The sequence below is a fragment of the Castor canadensis genome, chromosome 4, assembly GCF_047511655.1.
Source record: "Castor canadensis chromosome 4, mCasCan1.hap1v2, whole genome shotgun sequence".
In the NCBI taxonomy this organism is placed as follows: domain Eukaryota; kingdom Metazoa; phylum Chordata; class Mammalia; order Rodentia; family Castoridae; genus Castor; species Castor canadensis.
The window spans coordinates 151,065,893-151,082,270 of record NC_133389.1 but is presented as its reverse complement, the minus strand read 5'-3'; the positions used below and the strand labels follow the sequence as shown (position 1 = coordinate 151,082,270).

Here is a 16,378-nt window from a genome sequence, read left to right as displayed (position 1 = left end):
AAAAGTATTTTTTAACCTATTATTTTTTGAAAACCATATCCTTAATACCTTATATATATTTTTTTGTTACGTGTTGAAAATAACCCGTAAAACCTTTTTAACTTAGAGCCTTATATTTGCATGAAAAAAACAAAAAGAAAGTAACCTTAAATTTATTTTTTTTATAAAAACAACTTATAGAAAGTTATAGAAAGCCAATTTGTTAATAGACCCATGTATTATGAGAATTAAATTCTAAATTTTATTTATGACAATGAAACAGGCTCAGGTCATTTTTTTAACTACCAAAATTTCAAGATGTCTGCTGTAGGATGCTCTCCACCACCCCCACCCCCATATTCTTTCTTTTTAAAATTTTATTCATTTATTTATTTATTTTTCTTCCTCTGGTCTGAGCCAGAGTGTTAACCCCTGAATACCTGCTTCCTAGTAAGACCTGATTGAAATAAGTTTGAAAACTGGTTTTCTTTTCTCTCTCTTTTTTTTTCATTAGAAAGCCTAAAGGAATCCTTTATTTTTTTTTAATTTTTATTGTTTTATTATTCATATGTGCATACAATGGTTGGGTCATTTCTCCCCCCTGCCCCCACACCCTCCCTTACCACCCACTCCGCCCTCTCCTTCCCCCCCCACCCCCTGGATACACGGCAGAAATTATTTTGCCCTTATCTCTAATTTTGTTGAAGAGAGAGTATAAGCAATAATAGGAAGGGACAAGGGTTTTTGCTAGTTGAGCTAAGATAGCTATACAGGGAGTTGACTCACATTAATTTCCTGTGCATGTGTGTTACTTCTAGGTTAATTCTTCTTGATCTAACCTTTTCTCTAGTTTCTGGTCCCCTTCTCCTATTGGCCTCAGTTGCTTTTAAGGTATCTGCTTTAGTTTCTCTGCTTTAAGGGCAACAAATGCTAGTTAATTTTTTAGGTGTCTTCCTATCCTCATATCTCCCTTGTGTACTCTTGCTTTTATCATGTGCTCAAAGTCCAATCCCCTTGTTGTGTTTGCCCTTGATCTAATGTCCGCATATGAGGGAGAACATACAATTTTTGGTGTTTTGGGCCAGGCTAACCTCACTCAGAATGATGTTCTCCAATTCCATCCATTTACCAGCGAATGATAACATTTTGTTCTTCTTGATGGCTGCATAAAATTCCATTGTGTATAGATACCACATTTTCTTGATCCATGCATCAGTAGTGGGGCATCTTGGCTGTTTCCATAACTTGGCTATTGTGAATAGTGCCACAATAAACATGGGTGTGCAGATGCCTCTGGAGTAACCTGTATCACAGTCTTTTGGGTATATCCCCAAGAGTGGTATTGCTGGATCAAACGGTAGATCAATGTCTAGCTTTTTAAGTAGCCTCCAAATTTTTTTCCAGAGTGGTTGTACTAGTTTACATTCCCACCAGCAGTGTAAGAGGGTTCCTTTTTCCCCACATCCATGCCAACATCTGTTCTTGGTGATGTTGCTAATGATGGCTATTCTAACAGGGGTGAGGTGGAATCTTAGTGTGGTTTTAATTTGCATTTCCTTTATTGCTAGAGATGGTGAGCATTTTTTCATGTGTTTTTTGGCCATTTGAATTTCTTCTTTTGAGAAAGTTCTGTTTAGTTCACTTGCCCATTTCTTTATTGGTTCATTAATTTTGGGAGAATTTAGTTTTTTAAGTTCCCTATATATTCTGGTTATCAGTCCTTTGTCTGATGTGTAGCTGGCAAATATTTTCTCCCACTCTGTGGGTGTTCTCTTCAGTTTAGAGACCATTTCTTTTGATGAACAGAAGCTTTTTAGTTTTATGAAGTCCTGTTTATCTATGCTATCTCTTAGTTGCTGTGCTGCTGGGGTTTCGTTGAGAAAGTTCTTACCTATACCTACTAACTCCAGAGTATTTCCTACTCTTTCCTGTATCAACTTTAGAGTTTGTGGTCTGATATTAAGATCCTTGATCCATTTTGAGTTAAGATTGGTATAGGGTGATATACATGGATCTACTTTCAGTTTTTTGCAGACTGCTAACCAGTTTTCCCAACAGTTTTTACTGAAGAGGCTGTCTTTTCTCCATTGTATATTTTTAGCACCTTTGTCAAAGACAAGTTGTTTATAGTTGTGTGGTTTCATATCTGGGTACTCTATTCTGTTCCACTGGTCTTCATGTCTGTTTTTGTCCAGTACCATGCTGTATTTATTGTTATTGCTTTGTAATATAGTTTAAAGTCAGGTATTGTGATACCTCCAGCATTGTTCTTTTGACTGAGTATTGCCTTGGCTATTCGTGGCCTCTTGTTTTTCCATATAAATTTCACGGTAGATTTTTCAAACTCTTTGATGAATATCATTGGAATTTTGATGGGAATTGCATTAAACATGTAGATTACTTTTGGGTGTATAGACATTTTTACTATGTTGTTTCTACCGATCCATGAGCATGGGATATCTGTCTGCTTTCTATAGTCTTCCTCAATCTCTTTCTTCAGAAGTTTATAGTTTTCCTTGTAGAGGTCATTCACATCCTTTGTTAGGTTTACACCTAAGTATTTGATTTTTTTTGAGGCTATTGTAAATGGAATTGTTTTCATACATTCTTTTTCAGTTTGTTCATTATTAGTGTATAGAAATGCTAATGATTTTTCTGTTTTGATTTTATATCCTGCTACCTTGCTATAGCTATTGATGATGTCTAGAAGCTTCTGAGTAGAGTTTTTTGGGTTTTTAAGGTATAGGATCATGTCGTCTGCAAATAGGGATATTTTGACAGTTTCTTTACCTATTTGTGTTCCTTTTATTCCTTCTTTTTGCCTAATTGCTCTGGCTAGGAATTCCAGTACTATGTTGAATAGAACTGCAGATAAGGGGCGTCCTTGTCTGGTTCCTGATTTTGGAGGGAATGGTTTCAGCTTTTCTCCATTAAGTATAATGCTGCCTGTAGGTTTGTCATATATAGCTTTTATAATGTTGAGGTACTTTCCTTCTATTCATAGTTTTCTTAGAGCTTTTATCATGAAATGGTGTTGGATGTTATCAAAGGCTTTTTCTGCATCTATTGAGATGATCAAGTGGTTTTTGTCTTTGCTTCTGTTAATGTGGTTTATTACATTTACTGATTTTCGTAAGTTTAACCACCCCTGCATTCCTGGGATGAAGCCTACTTGGTCATGGTGAATAATCTTTTTGATGTGTTGTTGAATTCGGTTTGCCATTATTTTGTTGAGGATTTTTGCGTCAATGTTCATTAAGGAGATTGGTCTGTAGTTCTCCTTTTTGAAGATGTCTTTGCCTGGTTTTGGGATAAGTGTAATATTAGCTTCATAAAATGTGTTTGGCAGTTTTTCTTCCCTTTCTATTTTGTGGAACAGTTTAAGGAGGGTTGGTATCAGTTCTTCTTTAAAGGTCTTATAGAATTCAGCAGGGAATCCATCAGGTCCTGAACTTTTCTTTTTGGGGAGACTCTTGATTGCTGCTTCAATTTCATTTTGTGTTATAGATCTATTCAGATGATTAATTTCCTCTTGGTTCAGTTTTGGATGATCATATGTATCTAGAAATCTGTCCATTTCTTTAAGATTTTCAAATTTATTTGAATATAGGTTCTCGAAGTAGTCTCTGATGATTTCCTGGACTTACATGGTGTTTTTTTTATCTCCCCTTTTGCATTCCTGATTCTACTAATTTGGGTTTTTTTCTCTCATTTTAGTGAGGTTTGCCAGGGGTCTATTAATATTGTTTATTTTTTCAAAGAACCAACTTTTTGTTTCATTAATTCTTTGTATGGTTTTTTTTGGTTTCTATTTCATTGATTTCAGCTCTTATTTTTATTATTTCTCTCCTTCTATTTGTTTTGGGATTTTCTTATTCTTGTTTTTCTAAGAGTTTGAGATGTATCATTGGGTCATTGATTTGGGATCTTTCAGTCTTTTTAATATATGCACTCATGGCTATAAACTTTCCTCTCAGGACTGCCTTTGCTGTGTCCCATAGGTTCCAGTAGGTTGTGTTTTCATTTTCATTGACATCTAGGAACTTTTTAATTTCCTCTTTTATTTCATCAGTGACCCATTGTTCATTAAGTAATGAGTTATTTAGTTTCCAGCTGTTTGCATGTTTTTTGTCTTTACTTTTGTTGTTGAGTTGTAGTTTTACTGCATTGTAATCAGATAGTATGCAGGGTATAATTTCTGTTTTCTTATATTTGCTGAGGTTTGCTTTGTACCCTAGGATATGATCTATTTTGGAGAAGGTTCCATGGGCTGCTGAGAAGAATGTATATTGTGTAGAAGTTGAATGAAATGTTCTGTAGACATCAAGTAGGTCCATTTGATCTATTGTATATTTTAGATCTTGGATTTATTTATTGATTTTTTTGTTTGGATGTCCTATCTATTAATGATACTGGGTTGTTAAAGTCTCCCACAACCACTGTGTTGGAGTTAATATATGCTTTTAGGTCTTTCAGGGTATGTTTGATGAATTTGGGTGCATTGACATTGGGTGCATATAGGTTGATGATTATTTCCTTTTGGTCTGTTTCCCCTTTTATTAGGATGGAATGTCCTTCTTTATCTCATTTGATCAATGTATGTTTGAAGTCTACCTTGTCAGAGATAAATATTGCTACTCCTGCCTGTTTTCGGGGGCCATTGGCTTGGTAAATCTTCTTCCAACCTTTCATCCTAATCCAATGCTTATTTCTGTCGGTGAGATGGGTCTCCTGTAAGCAACAAATTGTTGGATCTTCCTTTTTAATCCATTTCGTCAAGCAGTGCCTTTTGATGGGTGAATTAAGTCCATTAACATTAAGTGTTAGTACTGATAGGTATGTGGTGATTCCTGCCATTTAGTTGTCTTAGTTGTTTGAAGGTTTGATTGTGTGTGCCTAAGTTGAGGTTACTCTCTACTTTCTTGCTTTTTCCTTTCCTGTAGTTTGGTGCTGCCTGTCCTTTCATGGTTATGTTGGGTTTCACTTTCTGTGTGCAGAATCCCTTAGAGAATCTTTTGTAGTGGTGGCTTTGTGGTCACATATTGTTTTAGTTTCTGGTTATCATGGATGACTTTTATTGCTCCATCTATGTTGAATGATAGTTTTTCTGGTGAGTATCCTGGGGTTTGAAGTTATTTTCATTCAGTGCCCGGAAGATCTCACCCCACGCTCTTCTTGTTTTTAATGTTTCTGTTGAGAAGTCTGATGTGATTTTGATGATGTGATTTTACCTTTGTATGTTACTTGTTTTTTCTTTCTTACAGCCTTCAGTATTCTTTCCTTAGTTTCTGAACTTGTTGTTTTAATGATGGTATGTCGTGGGGTTGTTCTATTTTGATCTGGTCTGTTTGTAGTCCTGGAGGCCTCTTGCATCTGTGTGGGAATATCTTTCTCTAGATTTGGGAAATTTTCCGTTATTATTTTGTTGAATATAGTACGCATTCCCTTCGCTTGCACCTCTTCTCCTTCTTCGATCCCCACGATTCTCAAGTTTGGTCTTTTGATGGAGTCGGTGAGTTGTTGCATTTTCTTTTCACAGGTCTTGAGTTGTTTAATTAATAGTGTTTTGGTTTTTCCTTTAATTACCATTTCATCTTCAAGTTCTGAGATTCTGTCTTCTGTTTGTTCTATTCTGCTAGATTGTCCTCCCGTTTTGTTTTGTAATTCTGTTTTGTTCTTTTTTTGAGGTTTTACATATCCTGTGTCGTTTCCTCTTTAATGCTGTCTATTTTTGTCCTGAGTTCATTTATCTCTTTATTAATCATGTTCTCTGTTTCACTTTGGTGTTTATACCGTGCTTCTATGGTTTCTTTTATTTATTCTTTTGCTTTTTCAAATTCTCTATTTTTGCTGTCTTGGAATTTCTTGAGTGTCTCCTGTACATTTTGATTGACCCTATCCAGTATCCTCTGTATAAAATTCTCATTGAGTTCCTGTAGTATGTCTTCTTTTAAATTATTCTTGTGGGCTTCATTGGGTTCTTTGGCATAGTTTATCTTCATTTTGTTGGAGTCTGGATCTGAGTATCTGTTGTCTTCATTTCCCTCTGGTTCCTGTACTAATTTTTTGCTGTGGGGAAACTGGTTTCCCTTTTTTTTCTTTCTTCCTGTCATTGTCCTTGGTGTTGTTATTGTCCCTGTACTGTGTGCAATTAAGCATTTTCTGGCTTATAATAATAGCACTAGTGATGTTTAGAATGGAAGGGTGAGAGGAGTTGGAAAGCAAAGAAGTTAATGGAAAAGGGAAAAACCAAATAATCAAGTAGAAAACAAAACAAAACAAAGGAACAAACAAAAAAAGTTTCAAAGAGATAAACATGGAGAGACAGTGTACTAATCAACCGTAAGCTGAAAAGGCAGTAGAGAGACACAGAGAGGATTGAAAATAAAAAATAAAAATAAAGATAAGAATAAAAATTAAAAATAAGTAAATGAAAGAAAAAATACATATATTATATATAAATAATTAAAATAAAACAAAATAAAAAATAGTAAATCAAAAAAACCCTCCAAGTTCAAATGCAATGAAGTTTCAGTCTTAATAATTTTGGTGTCCGTCCCTCAGCCTCCAGTCCGTGAGATGGTGCCTCAGATGTTGTTCTGTAGTTGTCTCATCAAAGGGGAAGCATAAAGTAGAAGAAAACTGCACACACACAAAAAAAAAACCCACAAAATGTCCCAAGTTCAAATGCAATACAGTTTCAGTAAGTTTTGCAGCATGCAGGTGTAGTTTGGTTGTTTTCTCATCAAAGGTAGGGAGAGAGGAAAAAAAAAGAATCTGGAGACAGTTTTGTGAAAGACCATCTGCGGCTGTGGCTTGCCTACCCGCTGCTGTCAGCCTGCTGTTGCTGGAGGCGTTATTTATGCAGATCTCAGGAGTGAGCTTAGCACTGACTGGCCCCACAGGCTTTGTTTACTCAGAGTTCTTATGTGTGTGATGCCACTGCTACAAGCTTTCCCCTTTCCAAGCACACTGGAGGAGGTGGCACTGCACTCACTTTCTTAGCACTGGGTGTTTGTTTACAGTTCATGTGGGAAGTGGTTCTTCTCCCCTCTCCTGTGGAGTTTTCCTCCCTCCACCACTCTCACAAGCTTTCCTGCTCCTGATTGCTGGGTGCGCACCCTGCTCGGGCTGCAGTCTTTCCGGCCAGGCCCGGCTTGTTCATTTACAGTTCCAGAAGGGATTCTGCTCCCCCTCCTTTGTTGCTCAGGGTGCCCCACCCTCTTTGCAATGTGTCTTTATTCTTATTGCTTATTACTCAGTTTCTCTTTTTTTCCCCATGTGGGCGTTGGTCTGTCCAGGGGGCTATGCCGATCTGGCCCAGGGTTGTCTGTGGAAGTACCACGTACCGCTTAGCTCACCTTGTCCGTGTCTTCCCAAGCCGTCTGGGCGTGGGCGTCTCAGGAATTCTGATCCAAGTCCCTCTGAGCCAAAGGCACCATGGTATAACGCTGCTGGAGCTGGGACCCAAGCAAGTCCAGCACCACAGGTGTCCCTTGGACCAGCTGCGGTGCGCTGGGGACAATCAGGGGGACCCTGATTTGATTGCAAGTTCTTCCAGTCAGGAGAACCACACAACGTCAAAATTAGACAGTAGGAGCGCCTCAAGATGAGTTAGGAAGTCCCCCAAAACTGGTTTTGTTAAAAGTAGCAGGAGAACAGAATGTAAAAAACAGTTTTTTTACATTGACTCTATAGTAAGAACCATCTTCATGATGTTTACATATTCACATGTAAAAAGCTTAAACAGCTTGTAACAGAGATCTTTAAAACTAACACCCTGGTTTTTTATTACCTTGAATGTCACATTAACCTTATAAGAGCAGTTTAAGAACTTACACTTATACACACATAAGTCTTATAAAATAAGCATGCCAGAAAAAAATGGCAACAAAAGCATGCATAAGATGACCTGGAATTCCAGGAGCAAATTAAATTTTGCCCAATGCTTTCAACGTATTTACACACACACACACACACACACACACACACACACACACACACAAATTAGAGTGCACTCTCAAAAAAAAAAAAAGTTTTAAATTTTACCCAGAGGACTGTCGGGTGGATTGGTAGGTGATGCATCTGTTCTCTTGTGAGTCTCCGTCTTTGAAACTGAATTTTTGTTACCCATCCCTTAACCTCGGTTGTGGCTATTTCCAAAGAAAAGGTCAAACCTCACCCCTTCCAGTGCTGGAGGTTTTTTGCATTTTACCCAAAGTGCTTTCTTTTTACTTTTGTTGTTCCATCCTGGTCTACCTTGCTGGTGAGAAAACCTAGTAGGTGCTCAATCTCCCTAATTCCCCAACGCATCTCTCATACTTTCACCCTGCTCCCTAGAGAGACCTGGTTTCACCCCAGACAGAGTTACTAGGGTGACTCGGAGGCAATCAGGCTCCCCTTCTGCATTCTAAAAGCAGGCCTATTATTCAAACCCGAGTTCTTACCAGTCTGACAAGTGGCACTTCCAATTGGTTCCTGAGTCTTCTCTGGGTTCCTTTGTGCAATCTTTGCTCTCTGGCAAGCTGGGAGAGGTGAGTCTCTCCACATGGATCAACAAGTCCACTGGCACCTGGTGGGAGACTCTCCCAACTAGCTGGGGATGCTGAGTCCTGGTGACAAGGATGTGAAAACACCATCTCTGAGTCCCAGACAAGCCCCCAGAAATGTTATGGGAACCTTGAACAGAGACATTGTACTCCAAGGCTTTTCAGAAAGCACTATTTATTAGCATTCCAGCAGCAGCTCGGCAGATTCACATCCGAAGGCTTAGCCCCAAGAACAAACGGGTCTTACCTTATATATCCTTGCAAGCAGGTTACAGAAGCAAAAAGCAAGGTTTAATCCATATATGCTTGCATGCAACTCTGTTGGGTAATTCACACCTAGTGCTATGTGACCTTCTTCACATTTAGATTTTTAAAGTTTTGTCTCCCTGCTATGCCATCCCCTCCTCCTGCTACATTATCAGAACATAGACTTGCTTGTTTCTTTTTTTGGCCCTCCTCCCTGCTACAGTACTAATCCCACTTATGAGAAATGAATCCTCATGACCCAATCATGTCTTAAATGCCTCACAGCTCTTACTACTACTACATTTGGGATCAGTATACAACATAAGAATATGAGGGGAGCACAAACATTCATACCTTAATAACTGCAATGAATATTGTTTACAAATCTTTGTGTGAACATATATGTTCAGTTCTTTTCTGCATACGTCTAGGAATAGAATTGTTTGATCCTATGATAATTCAACATTGAACTCTTTGGGGAACTGTCATACTGTTTTCAGAGTGGTGTATCATTTCCATCCATTCCCACTAGCAATGTATGAGTGTACCAGTTTCTCTCTGTCCTTACCAATACTTATTTTCCACATTTTAATGGTAGCCATCTTAGTGCTTATGAAGGGTGATAGTCTCATTATGCTGTTGTTTTGTTTTTGCAGTATATTTTTTATACTCAGATATACCAGGAATACACACAGTTACATTTTCCAAAATTAATCATTCATTAGTTCTACACAGTTTATTCATGCAAATTGCAGTCTCCAATTCCCCTCCCTTCCATTTCAACCAAGGGATTCTCCCCTGACACATTTAGCCCCATTTAGCAATCAGTATCTGAAGACTCGTTTGATTGTTAAACTGAGGGAGTGCTGCTGTAGACATCTTGTACATAGAGGTCAGGGATACAGCTCATCATCTTACAAATGTACAAAATAGCCCAAAAGAACAAACAGTTATCTGGCCCAGAACATTAATAGTTCCTAGGTTGAGAAACCCTGATTTTACCATTTCTTTTGTTACTTACCTCCACATCTTTGAGTAACTTGCTGCATCATGCATTTTCAGTTTTTTTGTTTTTGTTTTTATTTTTTGTGGTACTGGGGTTTGAATTCAGGGCCTGGTGCTTGCTAGGCAGGCACTCTACCCCTTGAGCCACTCCACCAGCCCTTTTTGGTTGGGTATTTTTCCAGATAATGTCTCACAAACTGTTTGCCTGAGCTGGCTTCAAACCGTGACCCTCCTGATCTCTGCTTCCTGAATAGCTAGTGAGCCACCAGTGCCCAGCTAGGAGTATATGTTTTTAAAAGGTCCTTAGATACCTAATGCATATCTAGGCTTAGGAGGCCACTTTCTTAGAGGTTGTATAAAGATTAGGAAAGCATTCATTCATTCAATAAATATTTATTAAGCAATTACATCATGCTAGACATTGCTGGACACTAACAATAGAAATGAAAAAATCAGGTGCTTTGTCCTAGAGTTACTTATTACTAAATGGTTGAAACAGGAGATAGAGGGCAGAGAATTACAATTTAGTTGAATAAGTGCTCTTTTAGATTAACACCAATAAGACATGAGTTTCCTTTAGCTGGGATGACTAAGAATGACTTTATGGCTAATTTAAAACTAAGTTAAAAATTTGAGCCTGGGGGTACAGCTCAGTGGCAGAGCACTTGTCTTACATGCTCAAGGACCTAGTTTGATTTCCAGCACCACTGGCCTTAAAAAAATAAAATAAACAGGAGTTTTTCAAAAGAAAAAGTATATCCTAGTAGGAGGGAGCAGTATGTATAAAAGCAAGGAGTTATGAAGGTCTATAGCATATTCATGGAATGTTGAGTAGAATGATGTAGTATGGTACTTGTGGTAGACAGTGGAGAGAACTAAAGCTGGAGAGGTAGGTTGAGGGTGGATTTTGAAAGACCTCATAATAAGGAGTTTATTATTTTAAAGGACCTTGTGATAAATTTGATTTTTATATTGCAGTCTGTAGGAAGATAGCAGACTTCTCCTGATAGAGGAGTTGTCTGTTCAAGCATGATAATTTGTTTGAAGATGAAAATAGAGATGTCAGCAAGGACTGTGGCTTGTAATAAAGAGAATGGAAACTGAGAAACCTTTGAGGAGGATTCTATTGTAGTCTAATTGAGAAATAATGAAGATCAAATTTAAGACAGTTTTATAACCATCCAGTGAATACATCATTTACTATATTTTCTAGTAGAAATAATTGTTTATAATCATTTTCTATTGATTTTTCTAGGTTTGAAGTTCTGAGTTTTCTCATGCTATGCTATAATTCTGCCATTGTATATATGCCTGCCTCATCTTACCAGTCTCTTTGTCGGATGGGCTCCAGGTGAGAGGAATAATTATTTTTAACTTTCATGTTCATTCAATTATTTGACAAATATTTATTGAACATATTCTCTATGCCAGGGCACTGTTTAACATCTCATGATACAATAAACAAAACTCATGCAACTTACATTCCTATAGGAATCCTTGTCATCTCATGACTTCTTGAAAATTATTTTAGCATTAAAGGAGTATTTTGTAGCTAAGAAGGAGTTAGGTCAAGATATCTAAGTATAGGATTGTTTAGTGATATATATACCTAATCACACCATGAGTGCCACTTTTTATAAATCATGTTTAGAGTTTTGAATACATAGACCTATGGGTGGGAACTACTGGAGTTTGAACTCAGAGCCTTGTGCTTGCTAGGCCAGAGCTCTACCACTTGAGCCATACTGCCAGTCCTTTTTGCTTTATTTTTTGAGTAAGTTCTCATTGGCCTGGACCACAATTCTATTTGTCCTCCCCATGTAACAGAGATGACAGGTGTGACTATACCCCCTTTTTTTTTTTTAATTGATTGAAAGGTCTCACTACCTGTTTACCTGGGCTGGCGTTGAATTAAGATTCTCCTAATCTCCATCTCCCAAGTAGCCAGAATTACAGGCATGAGTCACTCAGCCTGGCTTGAACCTTTTCCTTTGTACACTTCACAAATAACCATCTCTGTGCTGGAAAAGACTAACATCCGTACCAATTATCTCTGTGTATGTGTGTGTTGATGGGGGAGGAGGGGTTCTTTGTGTCTCACAGATTATAATCTGTATTAAATCAAAATTTCTAATGATTTAGACAGGCCTGGATGAAATTTAAAATTCCACTACAGAACAATATTAGGTAATATAAATTAGTTTAGAATCACAGAATTTTAATTCTGGGTTTATTCTAACTGATTTTTTTACTTCAGGAAATCAAACCCCTTCTCAAAAGTTGTATTAGCTTTCTGTTGTTGCATAACAAATTACCATAAATTTAGCAGCTTAAAATACCACACACTGTTTTAGGGGTGGGGACTAATGAGAGTGGGGTTTGAACTCCAGGCTTCATGTTTGCAAAGCAGGCACTCTACTGCTTGAGCCACATCTGCAGTCCTCACACATTTATTATTTCATTTTCTGTGAGCTAGGAATCTAGGCATGGCTTAGCTGGGTCCTCTGTGTAGGGCCTTACAGGGCTACAGTTACAATGAGGCTTTAGCCTCATCTGAGGTTAAACACTTTTGTTGGCAGAACTCTGTTCCTATGGTTGTAGGACTGAGGGCTTCAGTTTCATTGTTTTTCCATTCTTTTTTTTTTTATTAGTGTATATTGTATAAAACAGTGAGTTTCATTATGACATTTTCATACATGTATGTAATATACTTTGGTCATATTTACCCTTGTTTTGGTTTCTTGTTAGCTGTCTGCTGGAGTCCATCCTCAGTTCCATATCACAGCGGCCTTCAACATAGGGAACTTATGACATGGCAGCTTGCTTCTTCAAAACCCGAAAAAACTGAGGACTCCAGCAAGAGCTATTACCTTATATAATGTAATCACATAATCATGTACACATAGTTGTGGGATCTATCACCTTTGCTGTATTCTGTTGGTTAGAAGCAAGTCACAGGTCCCACTCTCAAGTGATAGGGGAATGTCATAGTGCATAAATACCAGAAAGGAGGATTGATAGGGATCATCCTGTCCCCCACCCCGTCAAGAGTCTGTCTATGACAAATACTTTGTTTAGGTTCCCATTGTTGTATTACTGGGAAGAGAGTATAATCCTATCTATTATAAAACTAATTTGTTTTGCTAATTGGCAAAAGTCCAATCTAAATTAAGTAGTAACTTCAATTTTACAGATTATGCAGATAAACTTACTAAGTGACTGTTTTTGATTCATCAAAAGAAATCTGCCAGTTCTCTTTTTATGGCCTTCAATAGAGTTTCTTAATAACAAAAGTGATAGCAGAGTTTTTAATAGTTCCCAAACTTGTTTGCATATTCCCTAAAGAATTTTGAAAAACTGTATCTCATATACATTTTAAAGTTGACATTTAAATAGTTCCTATTTTAATTAGTTGCAAATGATAGGATTTCCAGTGTGTAAATATTTATATAACTCTAAAAACTAGATTATTTTATGTGTATACAATATAAATGTCACAATGATTTAATACCTATTATCTGTGGAGGAATAAATTAGGAAGCCTCTTCAATAGTCTAGTGCAATTTCTTTTTCTTCTTGAAATTGAATTTCCATTCCTCACACAATTTTGTGTTTTTGTTTTTGTTTTGAGACAGAGTCTCACTATACTAGCTGAGGCTGGCCTTGAACTCACTGTTTAGTCCAGGCTGGCCTCTTTCCTCCACCTTCTGAGTGCTGGGTTATAGGCATGCACCAATGATTTTATCTTAATATAATGCTGTTTTCAGTTTGTAGTCTTTTATTGATCACTTAACTGTACTTATCTGCTACAAATATGTATATAAGTTTTTTCCTGGCAAGAATTTTAATAAATTTAATGGTGTTATGGACAACATAAAAAATGGGTATAATATATATGACATCATCACTTTATATCAAGGGAAAATGTCTTGCATTGGGAACAGTATATGTCCTGGTGACAGAATTCTAAGTGGCTGATATATTCTGTCCACCCCATGAGGGACCCACTGGAACTTTGGTGAATTTGTTTATATCATAGTACAAAGGCCTCTTTGCCTGAGAGATGCACAGAAGAGGTAAAGGGAACATATCAAAAGGATAGGGGTAAGGTGGAGAACCAGTGCAGGAAGCATTCCCTTGGGTCTCTGCTCCCAGGGCTCAGAACTTCAGGGGAATGACAGGCCAGTACTTGAGCTGCTCCTCAAAGCTCAGCTTATCTTAGCCTGGTGGCACTCACTAGGCCCCTCCATTGGGGGCCTGTTGTAGTGCGGTGAATGTAGTATAGGCTGTGGTCAGCGATTATGTGGTCCTCCAGACACTTGGCATCTAGCTGCTGCCACCCTGTGGCTCTTCTCTGCGCTTCTTTGTCTCCACAAAGTGCTGACAGAGCTCATCGGCGATTTCCACAGTGCTCAGGTTGCATTCTACCTCCTCATCTGACTCTGTCTCCATTTCTTCCTCTTTGGACAAAGCTTGATCTTTGAATGCCTGGGTTCTACTGCAGTCTTGTGGAGGGTTCCCCACAAGCTTAAGTAGGATTTCATAGCCTTCCTATATGCATTCTGATGACTTCACATCTAAGCCATTGCTTGATAATAATGTTGTCAGTATCTTTCATAGGTCAAATGAGGATATCAAGACATGGTAGCTTTCAGTGTTGATGCATTTGCTGCCATCTCTGATTAGGAGAGTCCACGTAGGCACTGAAACTTGTGGCTACTCAGCTTTTGCAGCTCCCCCAGCGGTAGGTGCACAGATGGGGGCAGGGAGGCCTGTTCATAATTTTTTAATTGATTGAGGTCATAAAGCACTAACATTTTTCTTCTCAACTTGCCATCACTGTTATCCTAATTGGCCAGGCACAAGATAGGTGTGATTACAGGCTCACACCTGTAATCCTAACTACTCAGGAGGCAGCAATCAGGAGGATTGAGGTTTGAAGCCAGCCTGGGCAAATAATTCTCAAGAAAATACCCAACACAGAAAAGGGCTGGCAGAGTGGCTCAAGTGGTAGAGCAACTGTCTAGCAAGTGTGAGGTCTTGTGCTCAAATCCCAGTACTGCCAAAAACAAAACAATTATCCTAATAAGTTAATTGATTAAAATAATAAAAGCACATCAAAACTTTTGATAGCTATTAACTGTTTTGGAAGCATCTCAGTGAATTGGGAGTTAGGAGGTTGTTTATGCTGCATTGACTAAAAATGGACTCACAATTCTCTCTTCTTTGGTAACTGCCTACAAAGGTGGCTGCATATCCTATTTGGCATCATGGCAGCCCTCAGACCTCTTGTGGAGCCTACAATCCTCAAAAAGAAAACAAAAATGTTCATGCAGCATCAGACTGATAAATTAAAATTAAGTGTAACTAGCAGAAAACCAGAGGTATTGACAACAGGGGACAGATCTTAGTTTATGGGAGTTGCTCATTGGCTTCTGGAAGGCTCTGGTCCACAGTATCAAGGAGCTGGAAGTGCTGCTATAATGTACAACAAATCTTGCTGTCTGAGATTACTCACAGTGTTCCCAGCATGAAGAGAGCAGCCAATTGGCCATGAAAGTCACCAATCGCAATGTTAGCTACACACCAAAAAAAAAAAAAAAGAACAGATGGTTCATGAGCATGGTTTATTTTGTTTAAATAAAACTATAAAAGCCAGGTGCCTGTGGCTCACACACATAATCCTAGCTACTTGGCGGAGGTGGGGGTTGCTGAGATTGGGAGGATCACAGTTCTAGGCTAGACTGCACAAACAGTTCTGGAGACCCCCATCTTCAAAATAACCAGAGTAAAATGGTTTGGAGGTGTGGCTCAAGCATAGAGTGTTTGCTTTGCAAGAATGAAGCCCTGAGTTCAAACTCTACTACATACAACTATAAAATTGTCAAATAAAACAATTATAAACTCACAACAGTATTTTGAAGTGTTTATTTTTTTTTGATTTTGAAATTTCTGTATTACCTAGTAATTCACCATGATGTAACTTGGGAGAATAAAAGAAATGCATTTGTATGAGTGTGTGTGTGTGTGTGTGTGTGTGTGTGTGTGTGTGTGTGTGTGTGTGTGTATGGAGGGAGAAGGATATTTGTGAAAGAGAAAAGTTGAGAAAGAAAGTTAGCTCTCTGAGAAAAGTTGTTGGTTTTATTGATAAAATCCATTAGAATGTATGCTTTATGAATAAGCACACGGATTTTTAAAAATATCTTTCACTTGTTCATGACTATATTCAAGGCCCAGAACAGGGACTGGCATACAACAGGCATCAATAAACATTTGAGGAATGAATAACTGGATAATTTGTGGAAGCAAAAATTGCTATATTTCACAATCAAGAAATTTTATATGATAACTACTATATTTTCCTAGGGTTTGTGTGAGTGGGTTTCCACGGCAACACGAAAAACACTGGAAGGAGCTCTGTGGTCGAATAGTTTTGGATCCTGAATTTATGGTGCAACTTCTCACTGGGGTTTATTATGCTATGTGAGTAGATGGAATATGAAATTGTGTAACTTCTTCATACTATTGGGAATTTCTCTTTTTATATTTCTCTTTTTGCCTTATAAGACACAACGTGTAATCTTTTGTTCCATGGTAGG

At 38.0% G+C, this 16,378-nt stretch overlaps 1 protein-coding gene across 9 annotated transcripts in view; it reads left to right on the top strand.

The window, feature by feature from the left end:
- The window catches only part of Hycc2 (hyccin PI4KA lipid kinase complex subunit 2), a 100,667-nt gene that overhangs the window by 68,797 nt on the left and 15,492 nt on the right, over positions 1-16,378 (top strand). For all 9 annotated transcript variants that reach the window (XM_074071382.1, XM_074071383.1, XM_074071375.1 and 6 more), the window contains 2 exons: positions 11,035-11,130; positions 16,146-16,262. In XM_074071382.1, the coding sequence (XP_073927483.1) occupies positions 11,035-11,130; positions 16,146-16,262 (213 nt within the window). The remainder of the gene's footprint in view (positions 1-11,034; positions 11,131-16,145; positions 16,263-16,378) is intronic.